Raw genomic sequence first — 14428 nt, 5'->3', positions numbered from 1 at the left:
TCTTTGTTCCCCTTTATAAAGACATGTACTGTGTTTGCCCTTCTCCAATCCTCTGGAACCTTAACCAGCCTCCAGGAGGTCTAAAGATAATTGCTAATGGTTCCGAGATTGTTTCAGTTAGTTCCCTAAGTATCCCAAGAAAAATTTAATCAGACCCTGCCAACTTGAATATATCTAACTTATCAAATAATCTTTAACCTGTTCTTTGCCTATTTTGGTTTGTATTCCTTCCCCTTGTTGTTAATATTGTGTTGAGTATCTGGTCACCGTTAACCTTTTTCATGAAGACTGAAGAAATATAGGCATTAAACACCTTAGCCCTCTCAATGTCATCAATTATTAGCTAAGTAGAGGACCTCCACTTTCCTTCACCTTTCTCTTGCTCCTAATACATTTAAAGAACCTCATTGTTTTTTATGTCTCTTGCTAGGTGTAACTCAGGTTTTGCCTGAACATGCTATACTTTTGTATTCCTACATGTAGTAAGGTTTTGTTCAGTCTAGTTTTGTGCATCCTATGGGTTGGGATTTCTACCACTTGGGAATTCTACAGGTTCATAATTTTTGCACTCAAGGAATTTTTATTTCATCCTATAATACTTGGTTAAACCATCCATAACTTCTTCATGGAGAGGCAATTGGCCCAGTCTGATTTGCTGCTCAGGACTGAGAAGTAGGTGGCATGGGGTCTACTGCCAACTATCACAGCCCTTGAGTCAGATGCTGATTTGCTATAGGCACAAGGAGAGCTAGGAGATAGCACTGCTAGCAACTGAAAAACTGAGTTTACTTGGGCATCATCCAGGTGCTGCTGGTGTTTAAGGCCATTTCGTTCATCTCTCTGAACACTTGAGTACTCAGAGGATTGAGGTGAAAAGCCCACATTATAGAAGACCATAAGTGGGATCTTCTCAGACTCAGGTTATGCATGCCTGCTCTGTGAAGCAAAGCCTCTGTCTACACAACCCCAAACTGTACTGGCCCTTTCTGTGCCCCACAATATCCCATTGCAAACTCATATCTAGCATGCTTACTACTATCACTAAGTCTCTTCAGCATGGCTGGCTTTCATGTTTCTGTCTCCCACTGAACATCTGTGGCTCACTTTAGCTCTAGAAGTAAAAGCTGTGTTTACTTAACCAGTACTTTACCAACTGGAAAGCTCTAAAAACTGGCATTTTGGGGTGCCAGACTGGGGTGGCGCTTACCTCGGGCAGCTCTCTGCAAGCGGCAACATGTCCCTGCTGCTCCTCGTTAACCAGAATTTTTAACTTACCAGCACTCTCCCACTTCCTCCAACATGCGAGGTAACAAAGCTTTTACTGTATTATAGCTTAAAAACATTGTTTGCATTTCTCCAACCCCAGTAATATTTGCAATTTTCCATTTAGTAGCAGTTGTGATTTTAAAGGGGTGTTTCCTCTTTCAGATGTTAACTTAGACTTGCCAGAAATCTATGCTACTAGCACACCTCTTCCTATACCTCTCCCTGACACCTTACCATGTGGAAGAACCTCCTGCATACAGGCCTTCAGCCAGCTTTTAAACCATGCAACAGCCTTTGTAGCCAAGGCAATATGAATCAGCTTTTGAAATATCATGGGGTACCGTACCAAGAATGCTTCTATTACATCTACTACATTCCCTTCATTCACTGGTCTTCTAATTCTATAATAAAAAGCAATAAAGCTAATGGCATGATTTGTTCCACACAGATTCATGTTTACTGCAGACAGCATACCTCCTGGATGACCTTCCTAAAAAGGGCAAAAAACCCAAAACAAATGTGAACTTTGACTAATACTTGGATTTTTTCATGGTAATTTAATGAAAATTAGATGAATAGAGAGAGAATAAGCTTCAAACTCACCACTGTCATTTGAACTAGATTGTCTTGTTTTTTTCAGACCCCTTTTGTATGAAATCTGAAAGTCTGGGCTTTGCTTCACATGCTGCTTCTCATGTACTGATTAATTCATTATCACAGAAGTGGTGTGAACAACACTCCCTCTAACCATTGTCATCACTCAATGCAAAACCCTAACTATGACCTCAGCTATGTTAAGGCAGAGTAACTCCTTAAATGCATGGTGTGTGTGACAGATGTGCTATTGATACAGGAGCATATACAGCCACCACTAAGGCCTGTGGAGTGCCGAAGAGTGAGTGTTCTCAGGCTCTTTAAAACATAGTAACTGTACAAGACAGCTTTAGGCTGCCAAGCTAAGAGAGAAGCCTCTCTGCTGTGGATGTGCCAGAGTGACAAGGAACACATTGCCACTCTACTACCCATAAGACTGCACTGTGCACTTCTGACCAGGATTGTTCACATGCCCATTTAAATATGGATTTTAGCCTATTCAAAGCAACCGTCAACGCACGGTGAGTAGTCGCTGCATTCTCTGCTGTCAGTGTGCGGCACTGGATATACGCGACACTCACTCTGCTCCCTTTGAAGGTGGTATTCAGATTTGATAGCTGCCGTGACATCCACGAAAATTAACTGCATGCAACATAAGATTCATTCCTTTATTTTACAATCAGAGCATTGCACACATTTTACCTGATCAACAGCCTTGGGCACATACACCAATCACTGATCACTCCTCCACTCCATTATTCAGTGCTTCATAACTGTCAGACTAAAAAGCTACAGGCAGCTGGTTACACCAGAAGAAAATCCATCCCCAACTCATAATTTATTTCATTACTAGTAAGAGTAATACCATTCTACATTAGGACATTGGAAACCTTGCCTGGAAATGATGCTGCATCCCTGGGCTCGAGCCCAAAAATACTCAGTTATTGTACAGGGCTGGTCCCACAAGTGGAAGAGGATGTGCCTTCAGTGCTCTCCAGTAAACCACAGGGTAGGACTGCTATTAAGGCTCATTACTGTGGACAGAACATTACAAGTGTCTGTGCAAGAGCAAAAGGCACTGCAGAAAAGAGAAGGGGGAACAGCCCTTTGGTATGCCAAAGTGTCAGCAACTTACATCAGAGAACAGCCTTCCCTGCAGAGAGCAGTTCTCACTTATCTCTTGCCAAAAGTGAGTGCATAACTAATGCAGAGATACCTTCACCAACAAAAATAGTTTTGTAAAAATTTTAAATTCTTTGCTCCCCAGTTCCATAAGAATCCCAAATGAGTTTCTTATTCTGCAGCATGGTCATTGCTGCCAAATACACCCAATGGGAAAGGTTATGTACAAATTTCTGATAAGCAGCTACATTTCACAGAAATAAACACAATGTACCTTTCTTATTTGGAGAGGAAATATGTGACATAAGGACAGTCTTATAAGTTCAGTGCAGTTGAAAGCAAAGACACGCCAGTCCCATTGGAGCCTGCCTTACAGTTTGACTTTGCACCATTCTTTGCAGATCTTGTATTTTAGCTGGGTTTATACTGTCTCATGTGTGCAGCGATAGAAGTGGCAATCTCAGAATTCTTCTTGTTCTGGCCATAGTAGTCCACAAAGCCTCCATCTGGTCCAATGAGGTACATAATAATTGTGTGATCCACCTGTAAGACAGCAGAGAGCAAATTGGTGCTGCAGGCCCTGAGCATCACTCAGAGGGCAGTAAGGGTTAGTGCCCTGATTAGCCTTTCCATCCGATTATCTCTGACTGGAGATTTACCAACAAGAACAGACGCTAGTTACAGACTAGAAATGGGCCAAGCAGGAGGAAATTTGAGAACAAGCTGTAAATAGACAGGGTGAAGAGGCACTGCAAGGAGGAGAGCCTTACAGGAGCTGTAGGCAGCTTCCCCCATGCCAGTCTTCAAGCAGGGTAAGTACAGAGGACAAGATGGGATGAGAAAATGAGGTTTGACCTGTTTTCCCCCTTCCCAGCTCTTCTGATGCCCGGATTAAGAGAACTTCTTTCTGCCCCTGCCGGACTAACACCTTGGAGCTCAACGTTTTCGAGACCCTCTCACTCCTTGCTGTCCTACAACCCCGGCTCCTGCAGTGAGACAGGCACTCAGGATCCAGACCTTCACCTGATGTAAATCAAAGGGATATGGCGGTAGGGACGCTCCAGTAAACCAAATTCACTCTCAGAGCAGATAGTGAGGGCAATAACGTTACTGAGAAAAGCGAGCTATGGAGAGAAGGCCTTGTGCGTAGGGGGAAAGGCACTGTATCCTGCTATGGAGCTCCCTCTGCTGGCTACACTGTGCTAGCATTCAAAGAAGCTTCAGCTGCCTTTCAAGCAGGGTGAAAAGATTTAAATCAAGGCAATATAAAATGGTTTAATTTATTTTTAAAAGATCATTTATGTAAATCAGATGGAGACTTTACCGAAGTCTTTAAAATATGTGCTATTGCAATTTAAAACATAATTAACTCAGTTAAAACCTGTCTCCTGGTAGGGGCTCTTCTCTGAGCTTTACAAGATTGCTATGGGCAAAGTATTTAAAACTAAGGTCCTGATCCTGAAAACACTTACAAGGGTACCTAACTTGATTTACATGAACAGTTCCACTGACTTCAGTTGGGCTTCTCATGTGCTTGAAGTTAGACGTGTTAGTCATAAGTGTTAGCGACAGAGACAAATTGTATTTTTATTAAAAAACTTTTCATAGCTATATAAAATCTTTGAAACTTCAGAACAAACCTGCTTCAGTGTTAACAATTAAAAGTGCATGCAGTGTTATTGTAGCCGTGTTAGTCACAGGATATTAGAGACACGGGGTGGGTGAGGCAGTATCTTTTATTGGACCAACTTCTGTTGGGGGAAGATACAAGCTTCTGAGCTACACAAGCCTGGGGAAGGAAGAAGAGTAACTGAGCTAAACACAGGTTGGGACAGATTGTTAAAAGCAGGAGGCCAGGTCACTTGAAATGAAGTGGATAACTGGGGGTTAGATTGTTATGCATGAAGGGTTTGAAGTGTGGGTGAAACCAGACAATCGCTACACTCTAGAATGAACTTACGCAGAAAAAAGATGAGACAAAAACACCATATCACCCTGGGCAAACACTTTTCACAAAGAGATTACTCCGTATCTGATCTTTCAGTACTTGTCCTCAAAGGAAACCTGCACAACACTTTCAAAAGATGAGCCTGGGAACTTAAATTCATGACAATTCCATGAAACAACTTCCTTAGCCCTTTCTATCCCAACAACCTGCAATCCACTCTACTGAAAACGGAAGCCACCAACCCTTTGCAAAGGGCAGCAGCTCAGGTCAGCACGAACCCATTTTCTTCTGATCACCGATCCGCAAGCACACTATCATGAAAGCCTCCTGGGTTTGCAATGGAGAGCAAACTGATCAAGCTTTTTGCAAAGCAAGCTGCTTCAAACTACCTGTAACTTGCAGGGCAGGCAGTAAAGTTTTCCCACAGTCCTAGGACTAGAGCAGCCACATTTGGGGAAGAGAATGGTGCTGCTAGGGACTTGGATATGGTTACTTTGACTTGGGTCTGCACACTGTAGTGTGGACTCCAGAGCCATAGGTTCCAGCATAGGTTAGAAAACAATCTTCATGTAGGGTTAAAAAACAAAACGTAGATGCTCAAGTCCAGGGTTCCCCAACACAGGTCAGCTAACTCAATTTCCACTAACTCTGGGCTTACACTGCAGTGTAGATATACCCTCTGCTACCTTACACATACCTGAAGAAGAGCTCTTTGAAATTGCTCTCACCAACATATCTAGAGTATGTCCACACAGCAACGTAAGCCCAGGTTTTAGCCTAAGCTCAAGCCTAACCCTCCTTCCGTCCACACACCAATTGTGTTAACCTAGGGCTCAAACCTAAGGTCCCAGGACCCTCCAGGACTGGAGAGTCCAAGCCAGTGTTAAGCTGGGATCTAGGGTCCAAGCCTTATTGCTTTCCTGTATGCACACAGCCCCAGAAGTGTTCTAGAATTATCTCAGAGTTCCTGGGGGGAACTTCCTTAGTCCTCTCTAAGCCGACAATCTGCAGTGCTGTCTATTGCACTCTATTGCAAATGGAAGCCACACCTCCCTTTGCAAACAGCCTGCACCCAGCACTCAGATCAGCGTTAACCCATTGTCTGCTGAACACCAGTCTGCACACACACTACCACAGGTCTTGAAGAGTTTTCAATGGAGACTGATCAAAACAAGCTTTTTGCAAAGAGAGCTGCTTCCTGGTGACAAGAGCACAGCCAGATTTTGGTGCGCGCTGCCAGGGCACCCTTGCACATGCAGCCCCAGGGAGGGACACAGAGCAGAATGGGGACTAAGCAGCTGCCCTGTTGGGGGCAGGGGAAAGCAGCAGAGCTCCCGGCTCAGCATGGTGATAGAAGGGATGACCCCCAACATCTCAACTTCTCCTGCTCCCTGCAGGTCAGACACTTGGTCCCGCTCTGCTCTCTGTCCCTTGTTCCCGGGGTCCCCTGCCCTCCCTGGGGCTGCGTGTTCAGAGATGCCTAACCAGTGTCAAGGTGGTGAGTGGGAGCCAGTCCCAAAACTTCCCCACAGCCTCCCAGGGATCCCTTATCCCTGCCTCCTGGGGTACAGCCAGGGTAAGGATAAGGGATCCCTGGAGGGTTCTGGAAACACTACACCCAAAGTCCTGGGGATACCCTTCATATCCAACTAGCCAAAAACACCTTCATTGAACAGCCCATTTTAAAAATTAAAAGTTGCAAAGTTTCATTTTAATAGTTTGGCAGCCCCGGAAACTGATGTCCTAATTATCCTCAGAACAGGTACAAATGGGCATTTTCCTGCCAATGTGACTCTGCGTAGAGGGGGAGAGCCCAATTCTCAGATTAGATGGTAGAGTTCAGTATAAAGCTTTCTACTGACAGTCACCAAAGGAACTAATTATGCAGTTTATGTACTCAGGTGCTCCTTATGGACCCGAGTCCCGTCAACAGCACTGTCACAGTTAGGAAAAAGGGTGGGCACTAATGTTTCCCCACTGTGCACCACACGCATCGGGTTCAAGTGATGATGGAGCGGGGATGGGGAGGGTCCTTGGCATTCTGGGTTAGGGTTACTTTGACTCAGGTCGGTACACTGCAGTGTGGATTCCAGAGCCTTAGGTTTGAGCACACGTCGGAAAATCCTTAACCTAGGGTTAAAATGCAATGTAGATGCTCAAGCCCAGGGTTCCCCGACACAGTTCAGCTGACTTAAGTCCCACTAACCCAGTGGTTCTTAAATTATGCATCGGGACTCCAAAGTGGGCTGCAACCCTGTTTTAACAGGGTCACCAGGGCTGGTGTTAGACTTGCTGGGGCCCAGGGCCAAAGCCGAAGCCCCACCACCTGGGGCCAAAGCCAAAGCCCTTGAGCTTTGGCCCCCGCAACCTGGGGCAGCGGGGCTTGGGCAGCTCAGGCTTCAGTCCCCCCTCCTGGGGTCATGTAGTAATTTTTGTTGTCAGAAGGGGATTGCGGTGCAATGAAGTTTGAGGACCCCTGCAAACCATAGCCTCGCACTGCTGTGTAGACATACCCCTAGTGACTTCATCCTGGTCAGGTCTCAGGGCTACTACTCCATCCTCCTCCTCTTGGCAACTGACACCACTTTCTCCTTCTTGAAATCCAGCTCTGCACTGGCACCATCTTCTCATGGTTTCCCTCCTACTTCTCTGATCACTCCTTCAATATCTCATTCAATGCATCCCCCTCCCCCGGTCATTGTTCTTGGCCCACTCTTCTCCCACTGCCTCTACATGCTCTCATCTGCAAGCACAACCTTAAATCATCTACCTCTCTCTGGGGAAGTTCTCCACCTCCTTTCAAACCCATATCTCAGTAACTGATATCTTTGTGGATATCCAGCTGCCAATTTAAACTCAGAAGACAAAACCAAACTCTTGATCTGCCACCTCCCCTTCCCACCACCACAACTGTGGACAACACCTTCCTCCAAGTTACTCAGGCCTATAACCTGGGTGTCCTTGACTTCTATGTATTCAGGACATCTCTAAAGCTTGCTGATTCTTCCCATACATCCCTTAGATCCACCCTTCTCCCTTTGCCCATATTGCAGAAACTCATCCAAGCCCTTATTTAGTATCTTGACTACTATAATCCCCTCTTCTCTGGTCTTGACTACTGCAATCTCACATGCCTCAAATCCACTCAAAACACTGTTGCAAAACTCTTCTTCCTGGCTCACCACTCGGACTACCTCATCCCTTGCTGAGTCCTCCATTGGTTCCCTATACTTCCACAAACACAAGAATTTTGTCTTCACCTTTAAGATTTTTCACAGTATTACCCTGCCCCCACCCATCTAATTTAGTCACTTGTGGTGTCAGTCCCCCCCTTCACAATGCAATATTCCCAGGCTTTACTGTGCACCAATCCTTAAACAGCTCCACATTTTCTCCCATGCTGCAATTTACACAAGCAGAAATTCTCCTATTGACTGTAGACACTGACTTATCTTCCTTCAAATCCCACCTCCACCTACAAAAAAACCCTGCCAGTTGATCATAGCTAGGCAGTGATGAGCTGACCATCCCCCTGCCTACTCCCTTAATCCCCAATTCCTGCCATTCCCCCTCACCCTACCTCTACTTCCAATTAAAAGTGAGACCAAAACAATACAACGTGGAATTAAATTCATGTCAATTCATAACCATGAATTGTATGTTATTGCAGGTTATTGCCCATGCACACCTTGTGTGCCTCCTTTAGAACATGAGCTCACTGGAGCAGAAAATGCCTCTTTGGGTATGTCTACACAGCAAAGAAAAAACCACAGCTGGCTCATGCCAGCTGACTCGGACTCATGGGACTTAGGCTGCAGGGCTGTTTCATTGCTGTGCAGACTTCCAGGCTTGGGCTCTCTGAGACCCACCCACCCTGCCGGGTCCTAGTCTACACAGCAATGAAATAGCCTTGCAGCCCAAGCCCTGCAAGCCTGAGTTTTCCTTGCTGTGTAGACGTAGACATACCCATTACCTGTGTTTGTACAGTATCCAGCACAATGGTACCTTGGTCCCAGTTTAGGTCTTTGGGGCTAACCCCCTAATTTAAACATTTAGTAGTAGCAATAAATATAGGCATTTGTTATGCAGGTTCTTAGATTAGATTATCAGAATAATCTCTTCTGGCTTTAAAAATCAGTGAATGAATCTGTGAATAATAGAGGACTCGGGCACAAGCCCTGCTTTTACTCACTATGTAGTCATTGTCTTCATCCTTGGGGCCTGAGCTGTAATACACACGATACGCTCTGGTCACCTGCTCAATCTGCTCTTTGGTACCAGTCAGTCCAACCAGTTTGGGAGAAAACTCTAAACAGAAATGCAATCCATTAGCCATGCGAAGGTTCCTGTCACCCAGAACCAACTTTGGTAGAGCCCAGCCTTCATTTTAGTCACAAAAGGAAGCAACGAGTTCAGAACAGCTACACCATGCAAGGAAGAGAAAGGCCAATGGTACCTTTAACATATCTGGCCACGGCTTCTCCGGTGTCCCTCTCTGGGTCGATGGTAATGAAGAGTGGGGTCACATTTGGCAGAGATGGGATCCTGTCTGTCACCACAAACGTTAACAGTTAATATTGCTCTCAACAGGTCCAATGCCACAGCTCATCTCCCACATAATGAGGCTACAGCCAAACTTATAATACACAGTGAGTATAGGGGGCCCTTTTTGGCACAGACTGAAATGGTGACCACCCTGGAATGATATTGGGCAGCTTAAATAACATCTAATGAACTTTTTTTAAAGGCCAGGGAGCAACTGCAATGAGATAAAATGGAGTTCTCCAAACCCTTGTGTCTGACCTGGGGGTCCCTTCTCCTCACATGGAGACCCTACTTCTATTTACTAGGGCTGACAAGCCAATTGAGGTGCAAGGAATGCATGTTGTAACCAAGATCAGGCAGCTTGAGAAATAATAACCACTTCGCCCTGTTGAAAGGAGATGGTATTTTGCATTTCACCACCTATCCTGCTACCTCCTCCTTCCAAGGGAGCAATGCCACATCACCGAGACATCAGGGAAGGCTCCTCCTGTAGCAGCAGCAGAAGCTACTTGCTGCTGCAGCATTGCACATTCCTAGAGGGGAAAGGGTGACCTGCCACTCCTCACTCTCCTCAATATACACCTCTACCCCGATATAACGTGATCCTCAGGAGCCAAAAAATCTTACTGCGTTATAGGTGAAACCACATTATATCGAACTTGCTTTGGCCTCGAGCATTTCCGTTATTAAGTCACTTCCCACCCCGACTGACCCCTCAGAACCCCTGACTCATCCAACCGCCCCCACTCCTTGTCCCCTGACTACCGACTCCAGAGACCCTCCCTGCCCGTAACCACCCCTCCCAAGACTCCACCCCCTATCTAAGCCCCCTGCTCCTTGTCCCCTGACCACCTCCTCCAGAGACACCCCCCGTCCCTAATCACCCCCAGGACCCCACCCCCTGCCCAATCCCCCTGCTCCCTGTCCCCTGACTGCCCCAACCCCTATCCACACCCCCGCCCCCTGACAGGCCCCCCGGGACTCCCACGCCCTATCCAAAGCACCCGTTCCCTGTCCCCTGACCGCCCCACCCTCAGAACCTCTGAACCATACAACCCCCCTGCTCCCTGACTGCCCCCCCAAGACCCTCTGCTCTTTATCCAACCCCTCGAGCCCAGCCAGGCACCCTTAACACGCCACTCAGAGCGGCATGTTGGAGCCAGACATACTGACGCACTGATCCGCCAGAGCGCACAGCCCCACCCCCCAGAGCACTGCTTTACCGCATTATACCCGGATTCATGTTATATCGGGTCGCGTTATATCAGGGTAGAGGTGTATTAGGTTTGCTTCTGGAGAAGCTGACAGAACCCATCGTCAACAGATCCTACAATCCACCTGGCCCAGAGGCCATCTTTCAGCCATCCCCATTGTCACAATACAGCTGGACTCACCTTTTTGCCCTCTTCCTTCCCTCATCCTTTGACCAGAGCACATTAGTTTCTTTCCTGCTAGGAAAGCCTCCATCCTGCCAGCAGTTACCATCCATGCTTTTCCTCCTTTACTCAAGGTGCTGCTGGAGGCCCAAATCTCCCTCCTCAACAAGCAGATGTGGACCTCACTGAGCCTGCCATCTACAATCACACCCTATCAAGTGGCCCAACTTCACTGGTGCTGGGAGTGCCACACAGGGACAAGTAGCTGGGATTTTAAACATTCTGCTAGACTTCTTCTGTACCCAAGAAATACTGAAGACTGTAAAAGAGAGCATCCATTGCAAAACCTTTCTGTTGAAAGGAAGTTTTGAACATGCAGGGTATTGGAGATGATCCCTATCCTGTGGAGCCAAGATCTTTGCCACAGGAACTTTCACCTATTGACAGTACCTCCTCTTAAATGAATGTTACTGGTAAAATTGTAACAGGAATGTTTGTGAAATTCATGAGAGGTCTATAGGGCCTCACCCCACCCCCAGCAATGGGGGCTGCAGCATCATACAGGCATGCATACAGCCAATTCAAAGTCCCCCAGGTATTGCCCCTATAAGATGTTGGGATAAGTCACACTGATTGCTGCTTCCCCAGCATTTTTGCACATGGACATAAGATGTTTTTCAACTGAATCAGAGGGATGAATGGGGAAGATTTCTCTAATGCAGACAAAGCTCTATCCCAAGAGAGATCTGTTCTCCAGAATAGATCCAGCCCTTCTTTAATCAAGAAGCTGCCCTTGGTTAGCAGTCGCTACTATGTTTCATTAACAAGAAAACCCTCTTCTAGCAGGAACATGCCACATCCCAAAGGGTAGTGCCAAATACAAAAAACTATAGGAACCCAACATTGACTCAGAGCATGCCTTATAATATGAGGCTTCCCCCAAGATCAAAGCATGAGGCCCTGTTTGACCTGATCTTCTATAACTGTGCATCTAATGTGAAGCAATGCAGAGACATTTTCACATACATTAAGGAGCTGGTCCCACTGCCATTTAGTAAGCTCGGAGAAGCACTGTAGTATTTCACTACATGAAGTGCTGCCTTTTTTAAGTAGAGTTAGAATTCTGACTGGATTCATTTACCAATTTCATCCACCGCTAGAATCATTTTCTCCAGTTCCTCTGGACAGATGTCGGGGCAGTGCGTGAAGCCGAAGTAGATTAACACCCACTGGCCCAGGAAGTCCCTGTGGGTCCTGGGCTGTCCCTGGTGATCCACAAGTGAGAAAGGGCCTCCCAGCAATGGCTTCCCAAGAGCCCGCTTCTGCTCCTTCTCCAGCACTGAAACCAGACAGCAATGGGAGGTTACTACCAGCTGTGCCACACACAAGAGGGCAAAGGATCCCAGAAACCATTCAAAGACAGTTTGCGTCATAAGGCTCTCAAAGGCAAATATACCTAGTAGTGCAACAGTAATGTAACATCTTGAATTTTAAAGCCCACTGCAAAATATAAACCCAGGACTAGACAAGACAACTTTATAGTAAACAAACAGAACAGTTTTTTATTGCGATATTTTTCCATATAAACTATATCCTACTGTGCTCCAAAAGGAGCTTATCATCAAGATGGCACTGAATGCTCATATGCTGAAGTCAGGAAACATGAACTGGGATGGAACACCTGCAGTTAAGAGTCAAGCATCTTTTAGAGACTCAAGGGAGGAAGGGAAATTGTTGTGCTGCCACGTCTAACTGGGTTTCAGTATCAAGACAAGGAGAAAAGAATTAGGTAAGTAAGTGGTTAAAAAAAGCATACCGGGGTTAAAATCAGAATTGGGAATCTATGCTCTTAAAAAGTCTTACACATACTTCCACACCCTGGGGAAACAGACACACACACTTCCATTATGGGCTTTTATATTCTAATCTTGTGTAATGCTTTCATACCACAATAATAGGTATAATATAACAACTTAAGATAAACCAACAAAACTACAAGTTTTAAAAGAGGACTTTAAAAGAGCAAAAAGAAATCAAAACAAATGTAGGAAAAGTAAAATACTGAATAAACCAATAACGGTATAAAATACGTATATATGCACACATGGGGTAAAAATACAAACTGACAATCAAAGAGCAAATGACCATGAGTTAAACAGCTAAAGGGAAAGGATACTAAAACTACATGGATAAAATAGGTCATAACAGAAAAAAAGAATGTGCAAAAAGTCTTGTGCTGCATCTTATTTCCATGTATATTTAGACCAGAATCTCTTTTGGACAGGGAGCTGCCATCTCATGTGTTGATGAGGTGTCTAGCACACTGATAGGCAGTGTGCTAAAATCAGCATTTTCAATCTCTCCTAGTTGTCACCCTTCAAAGCAGCAGTACCACAACTAGCATGGCCACAAGATCTTTTTATCTGCACAGCTATAAAGGCTTGGAAGGGGAATGACAAAGGTTTTGGGATGATAATGTAATATATACATACTTTCTTCCTTTTTTTTCTTGAAGTATTTCATTCCTGCCAATAAAGCTCCACCAATTGCAAATGTGAGTGCCAAGGACTTCCAGGAAACTGGCTACTAGGAGAAAGATTCCATACTGATTAAACTTCACCATCTTCAACTAATTTTTTTTAAAACATAGAAAAGTGCTAAGTATGTGTTTATGAAATAAACACCCAGCTCTTGCCATATGACAAAATACCTGTGAGATCAACCACAATCCTGTTTGAAAAACCAATCCCCAAAAACCAAACCCGGGTACTTTGTAAATGCAGCCACCGCACAGAGACTATCAACACAGGGGAGAAATTCCGGCTATGGCTGCCACAGAGGGACCCTCCCCACCCTCGCTTCCCCCTTCAGCAGGAGGGCCGGGCACCGCTTGCTACACACAAGGAACATGAGGCCCGTCTTAGGCCTTAGCCCGCAGCCCCGCTTTGAGTTGAGATTAAGGACATGGCTATGGCCGCCATTGGGAACGTGGCCTCCTTACCCCGGGCTTCGAGGGGCCCGTCTTCGCTTTGTCTCCCTCAGGTGCAGTAGCCAGGTGGCGAGTCACCGCCAAGGAACCGGGGAGATCCCAGCATGAGGAGCGGCGAGCAAGGCTGACAGCGAGCAGCTACAGAGAGACACGAGGTGACCAGGAGGTTAAGGTGTGAGGCTGCTCGGGGAGGGGGCGCAGGCGGGGGCCGGCCGGGAAGGGGGGGAGGGGGCGCAGGCGGGGGCCGGGCGACGCCCGCCGGGGCGGGGAGCAATTGGGACAGGGCGAGGCGCTGGCCGTGGACACCTGCCCCCAGGTAGAGTCGAGCCGGGTCAGGCTGCTCAGCGCTGGGAGCAGGACCCCGCCAGGCCCCAGTGGACGCGGCTCCCCAGACCGGAAGTTCCCCTCACCGGTCGCCTCCACGCGCCCCTGCGTCCCGGAACGTAGAGTCCCAGCGCCCGGAGCAGAGAGACCCGCCCGGCCGCCGCCATCCTGCAACCAGCGTCAGCGCCAACTAGCCCCGCCCCCCGCGCCGCTTCCGGCGTCAGCGCCAACTAGCCCCGCCCCCTCGCAGCTTCTGCTGGCGTC

The 14428-nt window shown here is 46.7% G+C and overlaps 1 protein-coding gene across 1 annotated transcript; it reads right to left on the bottom strand.

Moving 5' to 3' along the window:
• Positions 1-2514: 2514 nt before the first annotated feature.
• Positions 2515-14403, bottom strand: LOC102947635 (protein SCO1 homolog, mitochondrial). Its single transcript, XM_037914157.2, has 7 exons — positions 14251-14403; positions 13853-13978; positions 13344-13434; positions 11993-12190; positions 9387-9479; positions 9123-9238; positions 2515-3525 (listed from the first exon to the last, which is right to left on the bottom strand). The coding sequence occupies exons 1-7, from the start codon at positions 14329-14331 to the stop codon at positions 3394-3396; spliced, it is 837 nt and encodes a 278-aa protein (XP_037770085.1). The 5' UTR covers positions 14332-14403; the 3' UTR covers positions 2515-3393.
• Between the last annotated feature and the right edge of the window lie 25 nt (positions 14404-14428).

Source organism: Chelonia mydas, chromosome 14 (genome assembly GCF_015237465.2).
Source record: "Chelonia mydas isolate rCheMyd1 chromosome 14, rCheMyd1.pri.v2, whole genome shotgun sequence".
Classification (NCBI taxonomy): Eukaryota; Metazoa; Chordata; order Testudines; family Cheloniidae; genus Chelonia; species Chelonia mydas.
This window is presented reverse-complemented; position numbering and strand designations above follow the sequence as displayed.

Coding starts and splice junctions, on each gene's coding strand:
- LOC102947635 (XM_037914157.2), bottom strand. CDS start 14,331: ATGGCGGCGGCCGGGCGGGTCTCTCTGCTCCGGGCGCTGGGACTCTAC. Junction 9,480..11,992: donor TCTAGCGGTGGATGAAATTG/GTAAATGAATCC, acceptor TTGTGGTGACAG/ACAGGATCCCATCTCTGCCA. Junction 9,239..9,386: donor CGTGGCCAGATATGTTAAAG/GTACCATTGGCC, acceptor ATTTCTGTTTAG/AGTTTTCTCCCAAACTGGTT.